The sequence below is a fragment of the Neomonachus schauinslandi genome, chromosome 1 (genome assembly GCF_002201575.2).
Source record: "Neomonachus schauinslandi chromosome 1, ASM220157v2, whole genome shotgun sequence".
NCBI classification, from domain to species: Eukaryota; Metazoa; Chordata; class Mammalia; order Carnivora; family Phocidae; genus Neomonachus; species Neomonachus schauinslandi.
In genome coordinates this window covers 148,885,854-148,906,159 of record NC_058403.1, presented here as the reverse complement: position 1 = coordinate 148,906,159, position 20,306 = coordinate 148,885,854, and the positions used below count along the sequence as shown (strand labels likewise).

The 20,306-nt window shown below is 49.5% G+C and overlaps 1 protein-coding gene across 1 annotated transcript in view; it reads left to right on the top strand.

Annotated features, from left to right (window-relative positions):
* Positions 1 to 20,306, top strand: part of ITGA9 (integrin subunit alpha 9) — a 335,040-nt gene that overhangs the window by 306,101 nt on the left and 8,633 nt on the right. The window contains exons 26-27 of the mRNA XM_021677564.2: positions 685 to 786; positions 16,503 to 16,622. Coding sequence (XP_021533239.2) covers positions 685 to 786; positions 16,503 to 16,622 — 222 coding nt within the window. The remainder of the gene's footprint in view (positions 1 to 684; positions 787 to 16,502; positions 16,623 to 20,306) is intronic.

Genomic DNA, 20,306 nt, shown 5'->3' with positions numbered 1-20,306 from the left:
CCTAGGAGCCATTTTCTCATTATCTGGATCTGAGCCCCCACCAAGGCTGGCAAATGCCTCTGGCTGGTGGGCTCTTCCTGAGTCTTAGATGAGCCCATGCCCACCCCAGGCTCCTTGCTCTTCGGGCCATCACCTCTAAGCCAGATGTTTCCCTTTCTCACCCCTCCATCCGGTCCCCTCTCTCCACGTTAGCGGGGTTGACCCCCAGGCAGCCTCATTTAAGGGTCGAGAAAGAGTTAAAAGTAACTCATGTGAAGGGTTTGAGGGTTGTGGTCAGAGCAGGAAGATGCTTGAGAAATAGAAATCAGATGCCTTCTACGGAATGCCAGGCTTGGATTTGTTGTACACAATTAAACAGCTTTATTTATTTTCTACTCTTTGTGAATATGTCGGTATCAATATCCAAATATGTGGCTCTTACCACTTGGAAACCACAGCACAGACTTGCATGTATTGATGATTGGCAGAACTTCATCCACCATGGCATGAGAGAATTCTCGAGAGAGAGACTGGAAAGCTCTGCTTTATGTGGGGGCCAGGGATGGGGAGGTATCTAGTTCAGTGATAACATGTTGGTCTGGCCCACGTGGAATCTTGGAATTTAGTTCTTCCCACTACCTGAAGGCCCAGACATTGTCACTAAAAAAAAAAAAAATCCGTCACTGAGTTGTGTTTCCTCCACAGGACAGTTCATCTGTCATCCAGTTTATGACCCGCGCAAAGGTCAAGGTGGACTCTGCCCTGAGGGTGGTGGAGATAGCCAATGGGAACCCAGAAGAGATAATGGTGAGTCAGCCACCCCTAGAAGAGCCCTCCTCGGAGGGTGAGGGAATCTGGGTGGCGTGCTGCTAGAATTTGAGGGTAAAGATGGTCTCTGAGCCAAGATGTCAGCTTTGTGGTAGACCCAAGACCAGGCCTGCCTTGGCTTCCAGGCCCCCGTGGAGAACTTCTGCGGTCTACTCTTGTGATAGCATTGTTCTTTACCGTGCCATCATTATGTGAATGCTCCCTGCTATGACCGGCCAAAGGAAAAATAGTCTGGAAGTACCCTGATAGGGCTTGGATTTCCACTCTGAAAGCCAAGACTATTTTTATCTTTCTCAGACCTTTCCCTGAAACCTCATCTGCCTCCCCAATCACATTGCTCCATGGATAAACACTGGGAATTTTAAAAACAAGTTGTTTGAATAACTTTAAAGAGGTCACATCCAAATTTCCAAGCCCTGGGACCTTCCTTCATTCTCTATGCCCTTGTCCTCTATAAAGCGCAGTTGGGAAGCAGGCCTCAGAGACATAGGCGGGCACAGCAGCCGGGAGGCTTGGACGTGGGGGTGTGGGAGCAGCTGGAGGAGAAGTGTGGCCTTGAGATTTTACTGCCCTTTACTGGTTTTCAGGGGTAGGGGCGGAGGCGCATCCCTGACACCCACACTCGGATCCTAGGCAGGTAGAAAGGGGACCCGGAAGCCTTTGAACTGGTTTTGCCGCTGACCTAGGCAGTGATGCTATCTGTTTGTACCCCTTCCCTGGAATTCACCTTCCCTCGGGGGACTCTTGGAAGAGTCCATGTTGCTGTGACAAATTTACCGATGTGATAAATTCATAGAGATTATGTACCTACAAAGAAAAGGTGGTTAACTTATTTCCCATCGACAATGGAAACACCACACATCTAAAGGTTAGGATGGGGAGCAGACCAAAGCCCACTCTTATAAGACCCTAAAAGAATAAGTCTCTGGGGACCACCATGAAACCTCAGTCCTGCTCCTGTGTGTGGTGAACAAGAGACAAGAACATCGGCTGGTCCGGAATGAATGTGGGTCTGTGAAGCGGAGAGGGATGTTAGAGCCACACCAGGACCTGTGCTCAATGCGGGGAAGGACCGTCAGATGCGGAGCTTGACTCCTCTGTTCACGTTGAGGAATTGGCCAGCCGCTAATTTTAATAACAGAAACTGAACAGAATGACAAGGAAAAGCACTGGCATCTCTCACCCTCAAGGGTGAGTCTTTCTGGCAGGTCAGATATTTGGAGCCGGCTCTTGCCTTTCCCTCCCTGCCTTATGGCCCTTGCACTGCTCATTCAGACCCTCACCTGGGAAGTGAAGGAGACTGTGATCCATCACTCACTGTCATAGCTCCGGTTAAAAAGTTTTCTAGAATGCAATCCATGTCCAACGGAGAGGTTTGGAATGTTTGGGTAGACCACAGTGTTCCCACTTCAGAGCTAGTGGATGTAAATTAGCAGGTTTTCTACAGGTGGAATTACTTGTGTAGATTAAAAAAAAAAAATCCCCGGGCACATTGCCTTCGATGAGAACACTGAACTGTGGGATCCAGGAAGACATTGCTTAACATCCCATTGTCAGCTTCTGAGTCATCTGTACGCCTCCAAAATACCACTTGCATTAATTACTGTTCCTTTTTGAGCACTATGGTGATATTTTCATGATCAAGAGTTCTTTGGAAGAAGCTCTCGTTTCCACTGATTTTTCTTTAGCACTCAGCCATCAGAATCCTACAATGTACCCTTTTCCCTCCTTTCCGGGACTTTGCCTTTTCAACCCATGAGCTAAGATGAAGTCCTACAATCTGTTCTCAACTTTCCTGGCAGGGAAAAAAAAATCTTTTCTGAGTAGGAAGGTTTGCTTTTTTAGAACAAACACGTTCTTCCCTGCGTGAGTCTTCTGAATGTCTGGCTCTCTGTCAATTATCTATTGGAGGGGAAATTTCCATGGAGGATAGCCACCAAATTTAAACCAAGCAAAATTTCACAAGATTTTAGGTTAGGTACCAAATTTTGAGGGCCTTGGAATGAACAGGAAGTGTACTTGGAGCTGGGATGGAGCAGGGTGTGGGTGAGAAGAGGAAACGACCCAATTTGTAACCACCTACTGTGGACACAGTGGTAAATTTCATCAACAGGGACATCAACTGATTTTCCTGTGACCTTTGGGATCTTTTGTTTTGATGCTATGGTCTGAGTAGTGCTTGACAAAGCATTTGGGTGAATAACTAGAAATATGTAATAGATTCTTGAAGCATTTGCCCTGGGAGTACTTTTCCAGGTCGGGTGTTAGCATTTGTCCAAGACCAGCCACACCAAGCGTACCTGGCTGTATGCAGATCCACACCTGAGGGTTCTAGGCAAGACTGGTGGGCGGGCATTCTGTACCGCTTTCCAGGTGCCAAGAGTATACTGAATTTCCTCTTCTTATTCAATCCAGCCCTTCTTACTTTTCAGGGAGAGTGGCCAACAACTAAGGCTAAAACCCCCCCCAGGGCCAACCAAGAATCTGGAGAATCGGCTTTGTGACTTCGAGCCACCCCTCCCACCCCACCCCCCCTCGAGCTGGATGAGAAGCTTGTAGGAATTACATAGCAAATCTATTTTCTTGATATTTTCAAATAGCAGAAAATGTGACACACACATAAATCCCCAGATGAATAAGTCATTGCCATGTGGAGTGGGTACCAGGCTGAGATCTTAGGAGCGAGCAGGAGGGACTATGCTGTCCCTTTTCGGCAGAATCAGAATGGGTCCAAAGGCTGTCTGGTGGCTCTCAGAATCACCAGGAATGCTGAGAACCAGACAGGATAGGAGAGGAGTCAAGAAGCCTGAGGAACCAGGACCCCAGGCTCAGTCCGATCACAGGAAGAGCCTGGCGTGGTGCCCTGGACGCAACTGTCGCTGCTTGGCTTCTCTCCACCTCTTGCTCTGAGTCAGGCAGGAGCCTCTCACTGGCTGAGGTTAGGTCCCTGTCGCCGGGAGACCACACTCCAGGGAAAGCAGATCACAGGCACTTCGGCCTCACCATTGCCCTGAGACACACACAGGGGAGACACAGCACTAGAAGGGGGTGTGGGGGTCATAACGGGACTGCTAAAAAGTGACAAATGTCCCCTCCCATGTGCTTCTCGAATCCAGAGGGTCAGTATTGGGCCAGCTAACCCCTGGCTCTTCTTAGGGCGCCCATCTGAGCCAGAGTCCTCGTTCGATCATTTAGACCACTTTGTTGGGTGTGAGAGAATATGAAAATCTTTGTCCAAAGATGGTTAAGGAGTGTTCGTGCTCTTTTGCTTTTTTTTTTTTTTTTTAAAAGAACTAATGTGCTTGAATGTGTGCCGTTTCCTTGCTAATTTGACAGGGCAAATGTTGGGGGCCCTTCACCTTCTGCCGTGGTGCATGGGAACCATATGTCCACTTTGGCATTCACCTTCCTCATGCAGCCCACTGCCATCAGCACCCCTCCTGCAGATGGGAGGATGGGTCAGAATTTTAATGCGTGCCCCTTGTTAAACCAGAGATTCCCTTGTGCCCCCACCCCCCGGGTTAGAACCGATAAGCCTCTTCCTCCAGTGAACGAAGGGCCTCTGACACTTGGGAAGAAGAAATGACTTGCCCAAGACCTCACAGTGACTGAGCCAAAAACAGTGCCCAGGACCCTTGACTCCCAGCCGGGTGCTCCTTCCCCCTCCCCGCTGCAGCCTGCCAGTCCCACAGGAAGGCGGGAAGGCGCTGAGCCTGTGGGGGTGAAGGAGCCTGGACGAATAAAAAGTATCCAGTAGGGAAAGGAAATTGTTGACTCGTTTTAAAGTATCTCTTTTAAAACGGCCCAGGTGGCCTTGGAGCCCGGCCAGCTCCTTCAGACTGGACCTCGATGTCCTCCCCCCAGAGGGGACTTTCCCTTCTCGGCCTAATCAGAACCCAGAAGGAAGCCTCAGGACCACAGCCATGCTTTCACTTCTAAGGAAACCTGCCCTGTCAAGCACTCATTGCTCAGGACAGCAATTTTCTCTGAAGCCATTTCAGCTCAGTTCCCAGGCTTGGCCCTTTCAAGAAGTCAGTCCTCTGTGGAGACAGAGCACCGCATCTCCCCTTGGGATTCAGAAAAGCCCGGATTCAAATCCATCTCCCTCACATCCTAGCTGTGTGACTCTGGGTGCCAGGTAGGCTCTGCGAGCCTCAGTTTCCCCACCCATAACACGGCAAAGCTGCTTTCTACTTGCTAGAGATTTCTGCCTTTGTTCTGCACCCTACCATTGCCCCCCCAACCAAAGACACAAGCCAGGGCATCTCAACCAGAGGGGCATCACCTAACATGGTAAACAGAAGTGACTCCAAAAGGTGCCACTTATGGTCCTTTTGTTGGACTGCTTCCTGACGCAAGCTCTACAGTTTTTACAGTCACCTAGTAGTTTGCAACTTGTGCTTTACCATTTATGTGGCCAGTTACAGTTAAAATTATGTTCCACGTGGCAAGAGAGGTTTTCCCCCTTGCACCTCAAGTTACGTTGAAATGTAGGATGCAGGAGAGGGTCATTGGAAGGTCACCACCATCCCCATCCTCTGCCATCATCCGAAGGTGGTCCTCCCCCTCCCCCACCACCCCCACAGGCGAGAATTCACTTATAACCATAAGGAATTGAGTAGTATGACAGCACAGTTTGCCAGAACATGAGTCCTACTTCCTAATAGTCACCGTTTGCCTATTTACTTGATGAATACTTATTGGGGGCTTGCTAAGAGCTAGGTGTTGTACTAGGCGCTAGGGGTTCAATGGGGAACAAAATAAACACGGTCCCTGCACTCCCAGAGCTGACTGAGAGGAGAACAGATGGTAAACAGGGAAGCAAAGAGAATTTCATTTCAAACTGAGGTGAGTTCTATGGGACTAACCTGCTTTCTATTAAAGGGGGGTCAGAGAATCTTTCTCCAAGGACATTGAGACCTAGAAAGTGAGAAGGAACTCGCTGGCCAAGGATGAGGAGAAGCGCCCCAGTTTGCTGGGAGAGCTGCTTAAAGACATGAACGGCCCGCCATGTTCACAGTTCAAAGACCAGTGTGGCAAGAGCCTGGGGAACAGTGAAGATGTCCGTTGGGGGCCATGTAGGCAGGGCCATGCCATGTCACACCAGGGGGCCGTAGTGAAGGGAAGCCCCTGAGAGCTTCTGTTTGAAGCAGGGAATGGCATGATCCAATACCCAGTTGACCCTTGAACAACGCAGGGGTTAGGGGCACCGACCCCTGTGGCAGTCAGAAATCCACATATAACCTTTGTCTCTCCAAAAACGCAATGACTAATAGCCTACTATTGACCGGAAGCCTTACCGATAACACGAACAGTCAACACGTATGCGGTATGTTATCTGTATTACGTGCTATATTCTCACAACAAAGTAAGCTAGAGAAAAGTAAATGTTGTTAAGAGAATCATAAGGGAGAGAAAATATATTTACAGCACTGTACTGTATTTATCGAGAAAAAAATCCGCATATAAGTGGACCCGCACAGTTCGAACCTGTGTGGTTCAAGGGTCAACTGTAGATTCTTTAAAAATCATAGGCTGCTATGGGGTTAGTGGATCGTAAGAAGGAAAGGTGGACATAAGAAGGCTAGTTAGAAGCTTGCAACAGTTACATGGCAAGAGGTGATGGTGGCAGAGGAGATGGAAGCAGACAGGTAGATTTCTATCAGTAAAGACATGGCAATTTGTGCAGGTCCCATGTAGGGAATCCTGTCCAAATGGGTTGGGAGGGATCAAATGACATCTTGATGCAAAACCCCTTGCCTGGTGCATCCACATGGGTGGTTCAGTTAATAGTGGCTCTCACTGCAGAAAGCGATAGCCAAGGACAGGATGAACCACATGAAGAATAAGCCTCTCCTTTTGCCAAATCCTCAAGAGTCTCGGTCAGTTTATCCTAAACCAGGGATCTCTGGTTATCATCATGACTGTCATCATCATTGTTATTTTTGTAAACAACAGAACCCACTCCTAAATTGAAATATGCTCTGGTTGAATCAGGGTTGGGAGACCTCAAATTCCCCCAGTTTTTTAATCTCCATTTCCTTTTTTTTTTTTTTTTTTTTAAGATTTTATTTATTTATTTGAGACAGAGAGAATGAGAGAGACAGAGAGCACATGAGAGGGGGAAGGGTCAGAGGGAGAAGCAGGCTCCCTGCCGAGCAGGGAGCCCGATGCGGGACTCGATCCCGGGACTCCAGGATCATGACCTGAGCCGAAGGCAGTCGCTTAACCAACTGAGCCACCCAGGCGCCCTCCATTTCCTTTTTTTTTTAAATATATTGTTTATTTGAGAAAGAGCGAGAGAGAGAGAGCACGAGCAGGGGGAGGGGTAGAAGGAGAGGAGAAGCAGACTCTGAGCAGGGAGCTTGATGCAAGACTCAATCCCAGGACCCTGGGATCATGACCTGAGCCGAAGGCAGATGCTTAACAACTGAGCCACCCAGGTGCCCCTTTCTGTCCATTTCCCTTGGTGGCCTCTGTACCCCCTCACTGAATCCCTAGACTCTAGAGAGTTCTGCCATGAAAGATTGTATTTTAGGACAAGGCTGCTGTCTGGTCCATCAAATTCTTTCACTAGACATGAGTTGAACCCCCAATGTGTGAACAAGAACCATTTTTTACCCTCCAGACTTCCACAGTGCACGTGCGCGCACGCTCACACACACACACACACACGTGCACGCGTGCGTGCACATGGGTGCACACAGAGCCATGCACACAGCACGGTGTGGTTATGTGCTGAGAGTGCCTTGCTGAAGAGGTGAGGACAGGCTGCACGAAAGGAGGCATGACCCTGAACAAGCCCTGAAGGAGTTTTCCAAGTGCCAGGGGAAAGGGCAGGCACGCCACAGGAAGTCACGCGGGTCCTAGGCTAGACTCTCAAGAAGCGAACTTGAGACGAGCATGTGAGCCCAGGAAAGAAGTGAGATGATGGGATAGGGAAGACGAAGGAGAGAAGGAAGGATGAGGCTCAGCCTGATTCTGTGGGGAACTCTGGAATACACGTAAGACCCCAGAGTTTGTCCACCTTGAAGTGAGGAAGCTGGGCTTTCAGACCTGCTTGTCATTGGCTGGGGGCTGCCCCAGGAGGAAGCTCCAAGGGCCTTTGCTCTCTCCCAGCGTAGCCTAGGGGAAGTGGCCTCTAAATCCTGCCATCCACTGGGATGTCACATTGTGCTTAATGACTTTGTTGTTTCAGATCCACACGTGTCTGTTCAATTCCTATGAGGTGCCCAGCATTTGATGTGATTAGCTCTGGTGACCTTCCGAACTAGGCGTCTTTACTCTATTTCCTGTTGGGGAGACTGAGGCTCCAGGAGGTGAAAAGACCTTCCAAGCTGAGGTGCCACTGCTTGTCGGTCGAAGAGCAGCACTGGCTGCTGGCTCGGCCTGTTGGCAAGTCCTGAGTCTTCCTTAATCCCGTGCTCCTCTGCCCTGGGCTGGCCCGTGGCCTTGCGCCCACACACAATGAGAACACTGTTCTCAGCAGGTGGTAGGGATCACGGTCATGGGTGGTAAGCAGCTGGCCCTTGGTCTTTAAGAGCGACCCTTGGCTCCAGTGGCCTGAGAAGCACATCATGTGCAGACTTAAGGGTCTGTTGATTCTGGAGCTCTTCCTGCTGTGGTCTGGGTCCTCACCAGATGCACAGCTTCTCATCAAGATAGTCTGGAGGTAAATGAGCTGCCCTCCCCTCCTCCCTTTAAAGAGCGGTCGTGAGGATTACACGAAGCAGTGGATATAAAACCTCTCAACGTAGGGTCTGGAACTCAGTAAGTTCCCAACAAATGTGACCCGTTATTAACAACAAAGAAATTAGCACCAGCCCAGCTCATTCCCCCTGCACATCCGAACAGAGCAAGGCTTCTCTGAACCCTGGCACCTGGCGGCCACAGTGGGTTTGACATCTCTGCGTGTCCCAGCATAAACATACAGCATCAATCTCGCCAGATGCGCAGTTTATTTTCTATTCCTTGATGTTGTCTCCATAGGTCTCCCTGCTCCCCAGCTTCCCGCAGGCTGTGTTCTGAGAGTAGTTTAAGACATGGTTCTGCCGAGAACATTTCTTCCAGTCCCGACAGACCTTTCTCTGTCCTCCCTCCCCCACCCCTCACTGGTGTAATCAGAAGCAGGTGGAAATGTCATTTCTTTGTCCCAGATGTTCTTCCCTTTCCACTTTTTATTGTACTCGAATTCCTTTTCTGTGAGATGGGTGTGAGGTTGACTGCAGAAAGCATCTTGCCATTGCAATTGACCTTCAGCCGACCTGGGTCTGAGGTTGAACCTCCCTCTGGGGCGTGTTGACTGCACTGTCTCAGCACTGGAAGCCCTCATCCAGCAGAGGCTGGGCCAGGTACACCCCACCGTGGTCATGTCCTCAGGCCTTACAGAGACCCGAGCATCACCAGCTATGACATGAGGCCTATTTGCAGTGGTGGGCACATAAAAGTTTCCAGAAACACAGAAGTGAATTGAGCACTCTTGTTTGGCTTGCCTGTTGCCTCAGCCTGGAAGTTGGCTCCCAGTGGTCCCCGGACACCAGCTTGCCAGCCTCAGGTGCATGAAACTTTACCACAGCGGGTGGGACGCCCAGTATCTGGGCCGGCTGTTGCCCAGCCTGATGTCTCTCCTCCTCAAAGCCTCTGTGGAGACAAACCCACAAGCTCCTCCTTCTCCTCTGTATTTTTTTTTTTAAGATTTTATTTATTTATTTATTTATTTATTTATTTGAGAGAGTAAGAAACAGCATGAGAGGGGAAAGGGTCAGAGGGAGAAGCAGGCTCCCCGCTGAGCCAGGAGCCCGATGCGGGACTCTATCCCAGGACTCCGGGATCATGACCTGAGCTGAAGGCCATCGCCCAGCCAACTGGGCCACCCAGGCGCCCTCCTCTGTATTCTTAGTTAACACCCAGCACATAAGCTCTCCAGCTTCAGTCCATGGCCGTGCCATCATCCATCCCTTCTATGTTCAGAACATCTGCCTCCCTGTCTCTCAGCCTCCTATCAGCCTCCACCACCAGACTCTCCCTCGTCCTCAATCTCTTTCCCTTTCTCCTACCCTCTTCCCTACCGGAAGCATATACCTCCCGGCACCACTTCCCCTGCAACCTTGCTCCCCAGGCTGTTTGTTCCTTGAACCTGCCATGGGAAGTTCTCCCTTCTAATCTACAGTCGTTTCTCAGCTAAGTGCTCCTGGCACACTGTGGACCATGTCCCTCCCCTGGTCAAAACCCTGCATCACAATCCCATTCCTCTTAAGATAAGGCATATGATTCTTAACACAGCCTCCAGGCCTTCCTATCTCTCTAGCTGCATTTTGAACATCTTCCTTTGGCTTCTTGTTCATTCTGTTTGCCCCAACCCCGCTGTCTGCTGGCTCTGTCTTACCCCTACCAAGCACATGCCTGCCACAGGGGTTTTGCACACACTCTCCTTCTCCTTAGAATGCTGTTCCCTCCCCTCCTTTTGACTCATCACCCTAAGCTCAAGCAGTTCCCTCAGGAGCTCTTTCTGACTGCTATGCCTATCTCAGAGTCTTTTATAACCATAAACCTCTCCCTCGGGGTACCTGCCAAAATTATGATTTCACATTTATGTGTCTAACTGGTCATATTCTCTAAGAGCTAGAATTTTTGTGAGAGCCAGGACCACCTGCTTAATTCATCACGGGACCCCCACAGTGCCCAGCACTTAGCAGTTGCTGCATAGACCTTTGTTAGATGGATGGATGGATGGATGGATGGATGGATGGATGGATGGATGAAAGGATAGACAGACAGATGGATGGGATGGATGGACAGATGGTTGGATGGACAGACGGGTGGGTGGGCAGATGGATGGATGAATGGCCAGAACTCCCTGCAAAGAAATCACATTTGCAAATATATTTTTGAGATAGAGAGACAGGAAGCACACTCAGAGACTCCAGCTTCGAACCCCAGCCTCTCTTGTTGCAGACTGCATCATAGTCATGCTTCATCTCGTGCTATAGCCAAGAGGACACTGAATTTATTAATGTGTGCATTCATGAATCACATCATGAATCACGATCCTGGTTTAGGCGACAGGAGGACATACATTTGAAACCTTATTCTATAAGAATTCACAGGGTGCTGGAATCCATCAACAGGGAGATACATCATTACCTGACAGAGTGAGAAGGACTTAAGGCCAGGACTGCCAAGTGCTTAGCTGTGGTTTTAAAACTAAATGTTGTGGAGCCAAGGGTTCCCTTGAGCCAGTTCAGGGCCTGCCGGGGCTGGGGTAAGGAGGGACAGGTTTGGGAAGGGGGGCTGAGCAGGCTGGGCTCTGGCTGCCTACCTTCTTAACAACCAGAGAACCTCCACATTTTTCTGTTTGGGACACTGGGATACCACAGTAGTTCTCCTCTGCTAAAAGAGGTGCTGTTTCCAAAAGCTCAGCGAATGAATGACTAATTCTGCCAAAAAGAGGGGTAGGTCAGGCTTCTTGGAACAGGAGATGTTGGAGCAGAGTTTCTCTTTCTCAATTTTTTTTAACTGGCTTTAAAATGCTCAGTTAAGAAAAAATTTTAATAACAAAAAGGTAGAAAAAAGAAAAAAGAAAAAAATGCCCATAATATCAAAAAGCACCTGTGTACTTTTGAAACTTCCTACCATTTTTCTGCAAAGCTGATGTCTTCTAGATACTAAATTGATGTTCTCATTTTTTCACTTAATGTTGTAATATTTATCATTTTTCCCATGTTATTATCATGTTTTCAAAAGTATTTAAAACATGGAAATCAGGCAAAAAGATGGTTGCATGTCCTTCTGATGGTAGGCTGGAACATTCCCTAGCTCCTTTCGACTCAAAGTATGGACGAGCGGTATTAGCACCACCAAGGAGCTAATTTGAAATGTGGAATCTCGGGCCCCAACCCAGACTTGTAACCAGGTTCCGCATGTGAACCTTGGACACTTTGAAATCTGAGAAAAGGTTTAGCAGGCCTGCCTAACTCTCTAGGGCCTGGATTCTGTGAAGTTACAAGTTGATGGTAGAAGACTGATCAGTTATAAATTATGCCTTTTGCCAGTAAAGGTGAAAATGATTTCTCTGGCAGAAAATAAAATCCCAAAGGTTGTAGTTCAGCGCCCTATGGGGTTTTCCCCAGTCTTGTATCTGATTTACAGATCCTTCTTTGAACTAGTTTCACCATCCTGCTGATCCCCCTCAGTAATGAATTAAATACATCTTTAACATGTGTTCACTCTGTATTTGTAGGAGAGGCATGTCTTCAGCTTTTTGAAAATTGTGCTTTGACAGCCAGATTTATTATCATCCTTTTTAAAACTGCCCTATGGGATTCCACTTTGTGATCGACCATAATTATCTCTTACTTATCTGTTGCCCTATTGTTAGGCATTGAGGAAATCTCATTCTGTACCAGTATAAATAATTGTACAGTGAACATCTTTGAAGACGAAAGTTTTTCTATATTTTATGTTTCTTCACCTTTGAGTAAATTTTCAAGTATAGAATTAATGGACCAAAGGGCATGCAAATTTTTAAGATGAGCAATATTGGAGTTTGCCAAGTGGACAAGAATGGAAGGGCATTCCAGGTGGCCAGAGCGTGGGCCTCACGGGCAAGATGACACAGACTGGCTAGAATGTGAATGGCTGCCCTGTGAGGGGCTGGCAAGGTAGGAAAGAGACCAGACGTAAAGAGCCCGGGACCCTGGATGGTGTATTCACATCCAGAGTGTAGGCAGAGAAGCAACAGAAGACCTGCATTTAGAAAGACACTCCTAACAGCAGGGGGGCCTCCCCAGGGCTCCTGAAATGGTGGCGTGAGCCGACCAGGCCTGACCTGGGGCAGAGACCGGGGATGGAAACAAGAAGACAGAAAAGATACATGGAAAGGTCCAGGGGCTTGACCAGGGTCACCAGCTCCTCAGTGGTGGAGACAAGGCCTCACGGTCACTGCTTTTTGACTCCCCCCTGGAGTCCAGCAGCTGTGCCTTCCTTTGGAGTCTTATTTGAGATGTGACTTCTTAAAACTGCAGGACACTCTTGATTTTCTCCCCCAAATGGGCTTATTAGAGTCTTGACATGCAGTGACCAGCTCTGCCAAAGCACAAGAAGGGGAACAGCATCACTAAAAATAAGAAGGATTAAACACACATTCCGGGGAAGTGACAGGGCATTCTTGTGGAATTTGTTAGACTAAACTGCAGTGGATACTCTTGACTGTGTCTGTATCCACAAAACCAGAGCTCCGGCGCAGCTTTGCGGGGATGCAGATTTCGAACAGCAAGGGGACAGCAGGGTTTCCGAGAAGCCACTGGGGCTCTCGAAGGAGGTGGACTATGGCCGGCCCGCCCTGAGCTCACAGCCTGCCTCAGCAACTCACTGTCAAGGAGGCTTCGCAGCCTCGTGTTACCTGACCAAGCACCGGGCCCCTTCACAACACTGTCTGATTTTCCCTTTAGACCCCTCCCCCGCCATTTCACAAAGGGGGAAACTGAGAGCAGTACCTTGGTTCCCTAAAGTCGTACCTGTTGGCCACAGTGCCTCAAGGTTCATCTGTACAAGACACCATGAGAGCTTGTGGGAGGTGATTCAGTCCACAGCTTTTTTAGGGGCAAGAACCCAAAGGCACACATCTGTCTTTAAAGACAGGAATCTCTAGTCTGATCCAGATACAAAATAGTGGGCGTATGATGAGAGACGTCAGAACCCCTTTCTGGGCCACTACCTCCCACCTCCCTTCAGGACTGCTCCATGTTGGAAAACCACTCTTGGTGACAGCCCCTAAAGGGAGAGGATGGATAAATAGATTGTGGTGTGTTCACACCACGCGGTTCTGTACAGCAAGGAGCATAAACATGCTACAACGTGGATGAGTCCCCCAAACACGATGTTGAGAGAAAGAAGCCAGACGCAAAGGACCCCTGGGTGGCTCAGTCGGCTAAGCGTCTGCCTTCGGCTCAGGTCATGGTCCTGGAGTCCTGGGATCGAGTCCCGCATCGGGGTCCTGCTCAGCAGGGGAGTCTGCTCCTCCCCCTGCCTCTGCTCCTCCCGCTGTTCATGCTTTCACAAGCGTTCGTTCTTTCTCTCTCTCTCTCAAATAAATAAATAAAATCTTAAAAAAAAAAAAAAAAAGCCAGACATAGGAGTTTACACTGTGCCATCCCAGATATACTGAGGACAAAATTAGGTGCAGCTAATCTAGGCCCTGAGAAGTCAGGCTAGTGGTTACCCTTGATGCAGGTATTAGCAGGAAAGGGATGTAAAGGGGGCGTCTCGGGGTCTGGACATGTTCTGTTTCTTATTCTGGGTGCTGATCACACATGTGCATTTAACATGCAGTATATAAAAATTTAGTGAGCTGTGCACTTGTGTTATGTTCACTCTTCTGTATGCATCTTAGACATCAATAAATGGTTTTTAAAAATTAAAGAGTCGCCAAGGATGCACGACCTCAAAAATCTCTTCCTGCCAGCACTGATGGAAAAATTGCCTTCTGTTTGTCAAGGTTGGGCTCTGCCAGGTGTTAGGCTCGGGGCTCTGTGCACATTGTCCCTTGAATTCTCTCGGGAGGTGCTGTTTTACCCTTAGTTTGCAGATGAGAGAAATGCGGCTCAGAGAGGGAAAGTACCTTGCCCAAGGTCACACAGCCAGTGAGTATGTGCCACAAGGTGGCCTCCTTTCCATTCCCAGAATGACTACTGTGTTTGTAGGCAGTTTTCTTTCACTTGTCCCCATGCAGGAAGGGATGGTCTCTGCTCTGCCTGGTCTTCCTTGAGATAATGTTCTGGATTCAGGGTCTGCAGGTGTGACTGTGGCAGCTCATCTGCCTCCTGAATGACCATCCAGCCCTCCCCCAGCACACACCTCCCCTCCTACCGCAGCTGTGGGGATGGACACAGGGAGATGGAGATGCTCGTATTTGCCTTCCTTATCACCAGGGCACAGACAACAAATGATCCATTGAACCAACCGGTAGTCTTTAAGAAGAGCCACCTTCAGCTGGGCGCTCTGTGGTGTCATGTTGACAAGCTCAGATTTTGGGGGTCTGGGGGTTGGCTAGACCTGAGTTCAAATCCTGACTCTGTACTTAAGTGACATGGCCCAGAGCAAAAGGCCGTCCTCTCTGGGCCTCGATGGCCCCCTCTGTGAAGTGGATGTTGAAGCCCTCACTGGGTGGCTGCGTGAACCTGGACAGGAGATTGTAAGAAAAGCACCGACGACCGCTTGGGAAGAATTAGAGAGCTGGGAGCCAGGCCCTAAAAGGGGACATAAACAGTGCTGGTCACTGTAAGTCAGTACTGTGCCCCATCACCCCGTGTGGCTTGCGGGGGGGCGGGGTGGGCTCCCGGGATAAGCGAGGCTTCCCGGCAGAGGCAGAGCCTCAGCTAGCCTCCAGCATCCAGCTGGGTTTAAATAGGCTTTCCCCAAGGAGGGGATGACCCAGCTTGGACAAAGACCTGGGGGTGGGCCAGCCGGGTAGCCAGGGGAGATGAGGACTACCCAGTGCTGGGATTTTCGTCTCTTTTGCAGCAAGCTTGAGTGGGCAGGGGATGGTAGGGAAGGTTACCAGGCAGTAAGGACACAATGGATGCTTTAAATTCTACAAAACCAAACTCCACTGTGACCAGTGAGGCTAAAGCAGAGCCAAAGGGTACAATTAGTGTTAATACATGTTAAGCAATTGGTTCTCTGGCAGGAGGGTGGGGGACCCTGACCCGTCTGCCAGTTTCCTCAGTGTAAATACTCGCACACGGCAGGGCATCTGGGTGGCTCAGTCGTTAAGCGTCTGCCTTCGGCTCAGGTCATGATCCCAGGGTCCTGGGATCGAGCCCCGCATCGGGCTCCCTGCTCCGCGGGAAGCCTGCTTCTCCCTCTCCCACTCCCCCTGCTTGTGTTCCCTCTCTCGCTGTGTCTCTCTCTGTCAAATAAATAAAAAATAAATTTAAAAAATCTTTAAAAAATAAATAAATACTCGCACACGGCCCATTTCAGGCCACCACTGCAGTGTCGTCACTAGATGTGGGGCGAGGAAGAGAAGCACCCAGTTGGCTCTTGCAGGCTGATGGCCGGTTCCGGCACACCGCTGAGTTTCCATAAAACTTGGGGAAACTTGCCTCACTGTGGCGTGGGCTGGGATTGCATATGGCTCCCGTGGAAACCCAGAGCCCAGCGCTTCAGGAGTGAGGGCCTACTGTGTGCTAGGCCATGAGACCCGAGACAGATGGTGTCCTGGCCCTGGTGGAGCGACAGTCTGTCAGGCAGTTGGCGTTGATCAAATGACTGCACTAAGCTACAGGTGAGGTGCGCATTGGGAAAGAGCACAGTCTTACATGGAGGGCATGCTCACGTCCTTCGTTGCAAAACCCTAATAAAAGGGAGACTGTCGTTGCCTGAATCAAGAATGGAGTGCGTCCTCTGAGACCTTTACCACACTTATGTTCACTTCATGATACTGAAGTCAGGCTTGTTGTTGTGACAACCCTTGCAAGAACTGGGGCTTGGATTTCAAGTGCCTTTTCCAATCCCAGTGAAAAATCCATCAGTCTACAAGCAGAAAGGCACTGAACCAAAATCCAGTCTTTGGTCACAACAGTCTGGACACATCTGTAGTTCCCTCCAGACGTCAAGCCCAGGCCTGGCTCTGTCATGCTCTGGGTACTTCGGTTTGACAATTGTCCCCCATCCCCTTCTGCTTTGCCTCCTAGGTGGTCTTCGAAGCCTTGCACAATCTGGAGCCCCGGGGCTATGTGGTGGGGTGGATCATTGCCATAAGTTTGCTGGTGGGAGTCCTCATCTTCCTGCTGCTGGCTGTACTGCTCTGGAAGGTGAGTGTGGCGATCGATCGCGGGGCCTCGTGGAGCCCCCACACATGGATGCCCAGCCCTCCGCCTCACCAGAGGGAGAGCTCTTGGAAGAAGTTTCCGGTTAGAACATCCCACACGGTGCAGGTACAGTGGGAGGGAGGGCAGCGTCCCCTGCAGGCTCGGATGGAATCTTGGCCCCTCTTGAGGCCATTCATACCCGAGGGCTGGACCTTTAGATGGTGAACAGACATCTCAGCCCCGCTCTGTTCTTACCTTCTCGCTGGTCCTAACAGGAGGGTGGGAGGGTGGGAGCCTGACTCCACGACAGAAGCCTGGGGAGGAACAGCGGCGCTTGGGGTGGTTCACCATTTACTTGGGAAAAACACACACACACACACGCACACACACACAAGCAAAGGGACTGCAGGACAGTTCTTTGTTCTCTACCCATGTGGAATACGAGAAGGGTTTCTGCCCCCGAAGACTCGGGTACCTCAGCTGAGCTAAAGTCCGGAGTTCTGCCTGGGGAGCTGTGGGGTCCATTCTCCCAACCCTTGTAGGTGAGCCAAGAGATAGATTTGCCCTGCCTCCTTCCCCAGGGCACACCTGCCCATCCTTCTTGCCTCCTGTCACTTTCTCAAGGAGAAGGGGGGTGTCCTCACCCCAAGTCCGAGATGGTTTCTTTGCCTCACACTCTCAGAGATCTGGAGTCCATTTGCTTCAGTGCCTCTATATTCATTAGTAACAACCTCAGGATTATTATCTAACGAAGGTGCGTCTCTTCCGCTGCACAGTAGCGTTCCAGGTGAGGGGAGCCCATGGCTGTCCTTGTGTCTCCAGCTGCTGGAATAGCACCAGGGACCACAGCTGGGGCTTGCTGCCACCAAAGCCTTGCTTTTCCACGGTTCCTTCTGGGTTTCAGATGCAGGTGGAAACGGCCTCTTACATCATAATGGACGGATGCTTTAGATTCAAATCATTAGCTGCTTTGGGATTACAAAATAATTTGTATTCATCCATCAGACATTGTAACAAGTCAGTGAGAAACAAAAAAAAAAGGTCGTAAAGCACTCAGGAGTCCACATCCCAGAATAACCGTGATGAACAGTGTTGTCTCTACTTGACCTTCCTCACTGCATAAAGATGTTGAGCAAGCACACTCATGGCATCTACTTATGTTTGACTAGGATGTTGAATTTTCCAGTAATGTACTCGATATGTTTTGAGGTACAAGACCTCTAAAGTCAAAACTGTGGGTTCGAACTGTGGGTTCGAAAAAAATAATAATAAATATACTTTTATCCAAGAAGTCTAGAAGCAGGAAAAACTGTTTTTATTACACATTTTTCAGACTCACAATTGGGCTCATTGCTTTAAATTTAGAGCTACGTCATGTGAAAAAGTGTCTGGAGGTTTCATGAAAAATATATTGAGCACATGACTTAAAGATAAGTTTATCTTATGTTCCCATGCTTTTCAGACATTCCATGTACTCTTTTTCAGCCTGTTCTTCCCCAAACACAGTTCTCTGAACTTCTTTCCATGTCTTTGAAAACCCCCTTCCAGCACAGTCATGAGGCTGCAGTGTCTGCCCTCACTCATCCAGCCCCAGGACACGGGAATTTAGGTGGTTCCTTGTTTCACACCTCCTTTAACAGTGCCACAGTGACTATCCTAAGAGCTAAATATTTGCATAAATCCTTCATTATGTGCTTAAGATGAAACCCCAGAAATGGAATTACTGAGTCAAAGGAAACACACACTTGAAGCCTTTTATTATATACTGCAAATTGCCTCTAGAGAGGTTATACCAATTCACCCTCCCACAAGCACTGTATCAAAAGTGTCCATTTTCCTATATATTGCCAAGAGTGGATATTACCTTTTTAAAAAAAAAAAAAAATCTGCCAATTTGTCATTTGTTTAATCTGCGTGGCCAGATAGGTGCTCAACTCCCCCCTCTCTCCTCCAACTCCTTCCTGCCCGGACCGCCTCTGGTCTGTGGGTGGAGAACAAAGCCAGCTCAGTGTTTGGGATCTTAGAAGACAGAAAGGGCTTTGGTTGGGGGTGGGGGGGGGGGTATTTCTTCCTTCTGCCTTTGTCTGGGCTCTTCAGATGAGAGGAAGTCCTTCAAGGCTGGGTGCGTGAGACCAGACAGGGACACAGAGTGGGGAGTGTGGTGGCCATGCCCCATTCCAGCTCATGACGAAAACGCTGTCCTTCTGGCCACTGACCTTGGCTCTGCCACTCAGGGGTGTGTCCCAACGCTGTGTACACGCTCTTCCCTCCTCCCACCTGCCACCTGCTTAGCTTTGCTTCTGTTGTGTTTATTTAAAGAGTGCAATTGCAGGAGATGGCTGTCATGGGGTAGCCAGGACCCTGATGTCACCCAGCTATATGGGATCCAAAGAGCCAGGACCTGAGAAGGCAGACACCACCCTCTGCCACAGACTGGGAGAGAGGGCAGAGTCATGGCAGTCAATCAGTGGCATTAGCCCCATGCAAGGTCTTGCCATTACCAATGAGGCTGGAAGAGGATGGTCTAAAACAGCTTTACGGAAGCAGTTGAATGATGCCATGGGGCTCAAAACTACTTTGCTCATCATCCAAAAACAGTATTTCATTTCAGCTCACATGTGTTGACCACTTGCTCTGAACCAAACACTGGGTAGGTACCTGGATACAGCGATGATTGTGACTCCTCCCTGCCCTTGAACACTTCACCATGTAGTACGCAGACCTATAAGTATAATAGTGGGTGATGAGTGTGCACAAGCTTCTCTGGAAACTGAGAAGAAGGTACCGTTAATCCCCCACCCCAAGGGGCAATGTCTAAAGGCCATAGAGTACCATGTGGGAGGAGAGCGCAGCGCTTTGCAGGCTGACGGCTGCGCACTAGAACCTGGCTCTCGCGCTCACCAGCTGTGCGGCTTGGGAGCATCGCCCCCTCTGACCCTTAGTTTCCTCCTCGGTAAAACAGAGACCCTAACCTCTAGCGTGAGCTATAGAAAAGACGCAGTCAAAATGCTTAGCACTGAGCTTATAACACATTGAAGCACCTGAGAAAAGTCAGAGGACATTTCACAAATGAGTTGTCATTCAAGTCTGACCTTGGATGTGGTGTGAGTTTTCCAGGCAGGGAAGGGCAGGTGGATATTCCCTCCAAAGGAAGAGAAGGTGAGAAAGTAAGCAGCATTGTGGCGAGGTGTGTCATGGGAGGGCAGCGTGGGGGATCTGGAGGCAGAGCAGTGGCATGGCCAGATCTGTTTCAGGAGACAGGTCTGGGGACAGAATGGGGGCGAGGGCAGTCGCCATGATGGAGGGGAGGAGAGCAAATTAGAGCAGGCAGGCCTTGGTGGCCGGTGGGACTGAGGAGGTCGGAAGGAAGGAAAGTAGCAGTCTCTTGCTGTTTTTAGCTTAGACGATGGATGGTTTCCCTTAGCCAGAGTAAGGAAGGCAGATTTGAAATTATTTTGGAAAAAGAGCTGCTTGGTATGAGGCATTCTGAGTGTGGGGTGCCTATAGGAGACTAGACTGGGCTTGAGTCACTCCCAGTCCCTCTCACCTAGCAGGGGGAAGGTCAGCAGCAGGACATTCCTGTCACCTCACTGGTCTGGCCAGCTTTCCCTTCAGTTTCCAGGGCCGAACATACTTATCTCAGGCGTCACCAAGGCCCTTTCTTCCAGTTGCAAAAACAGACAAACA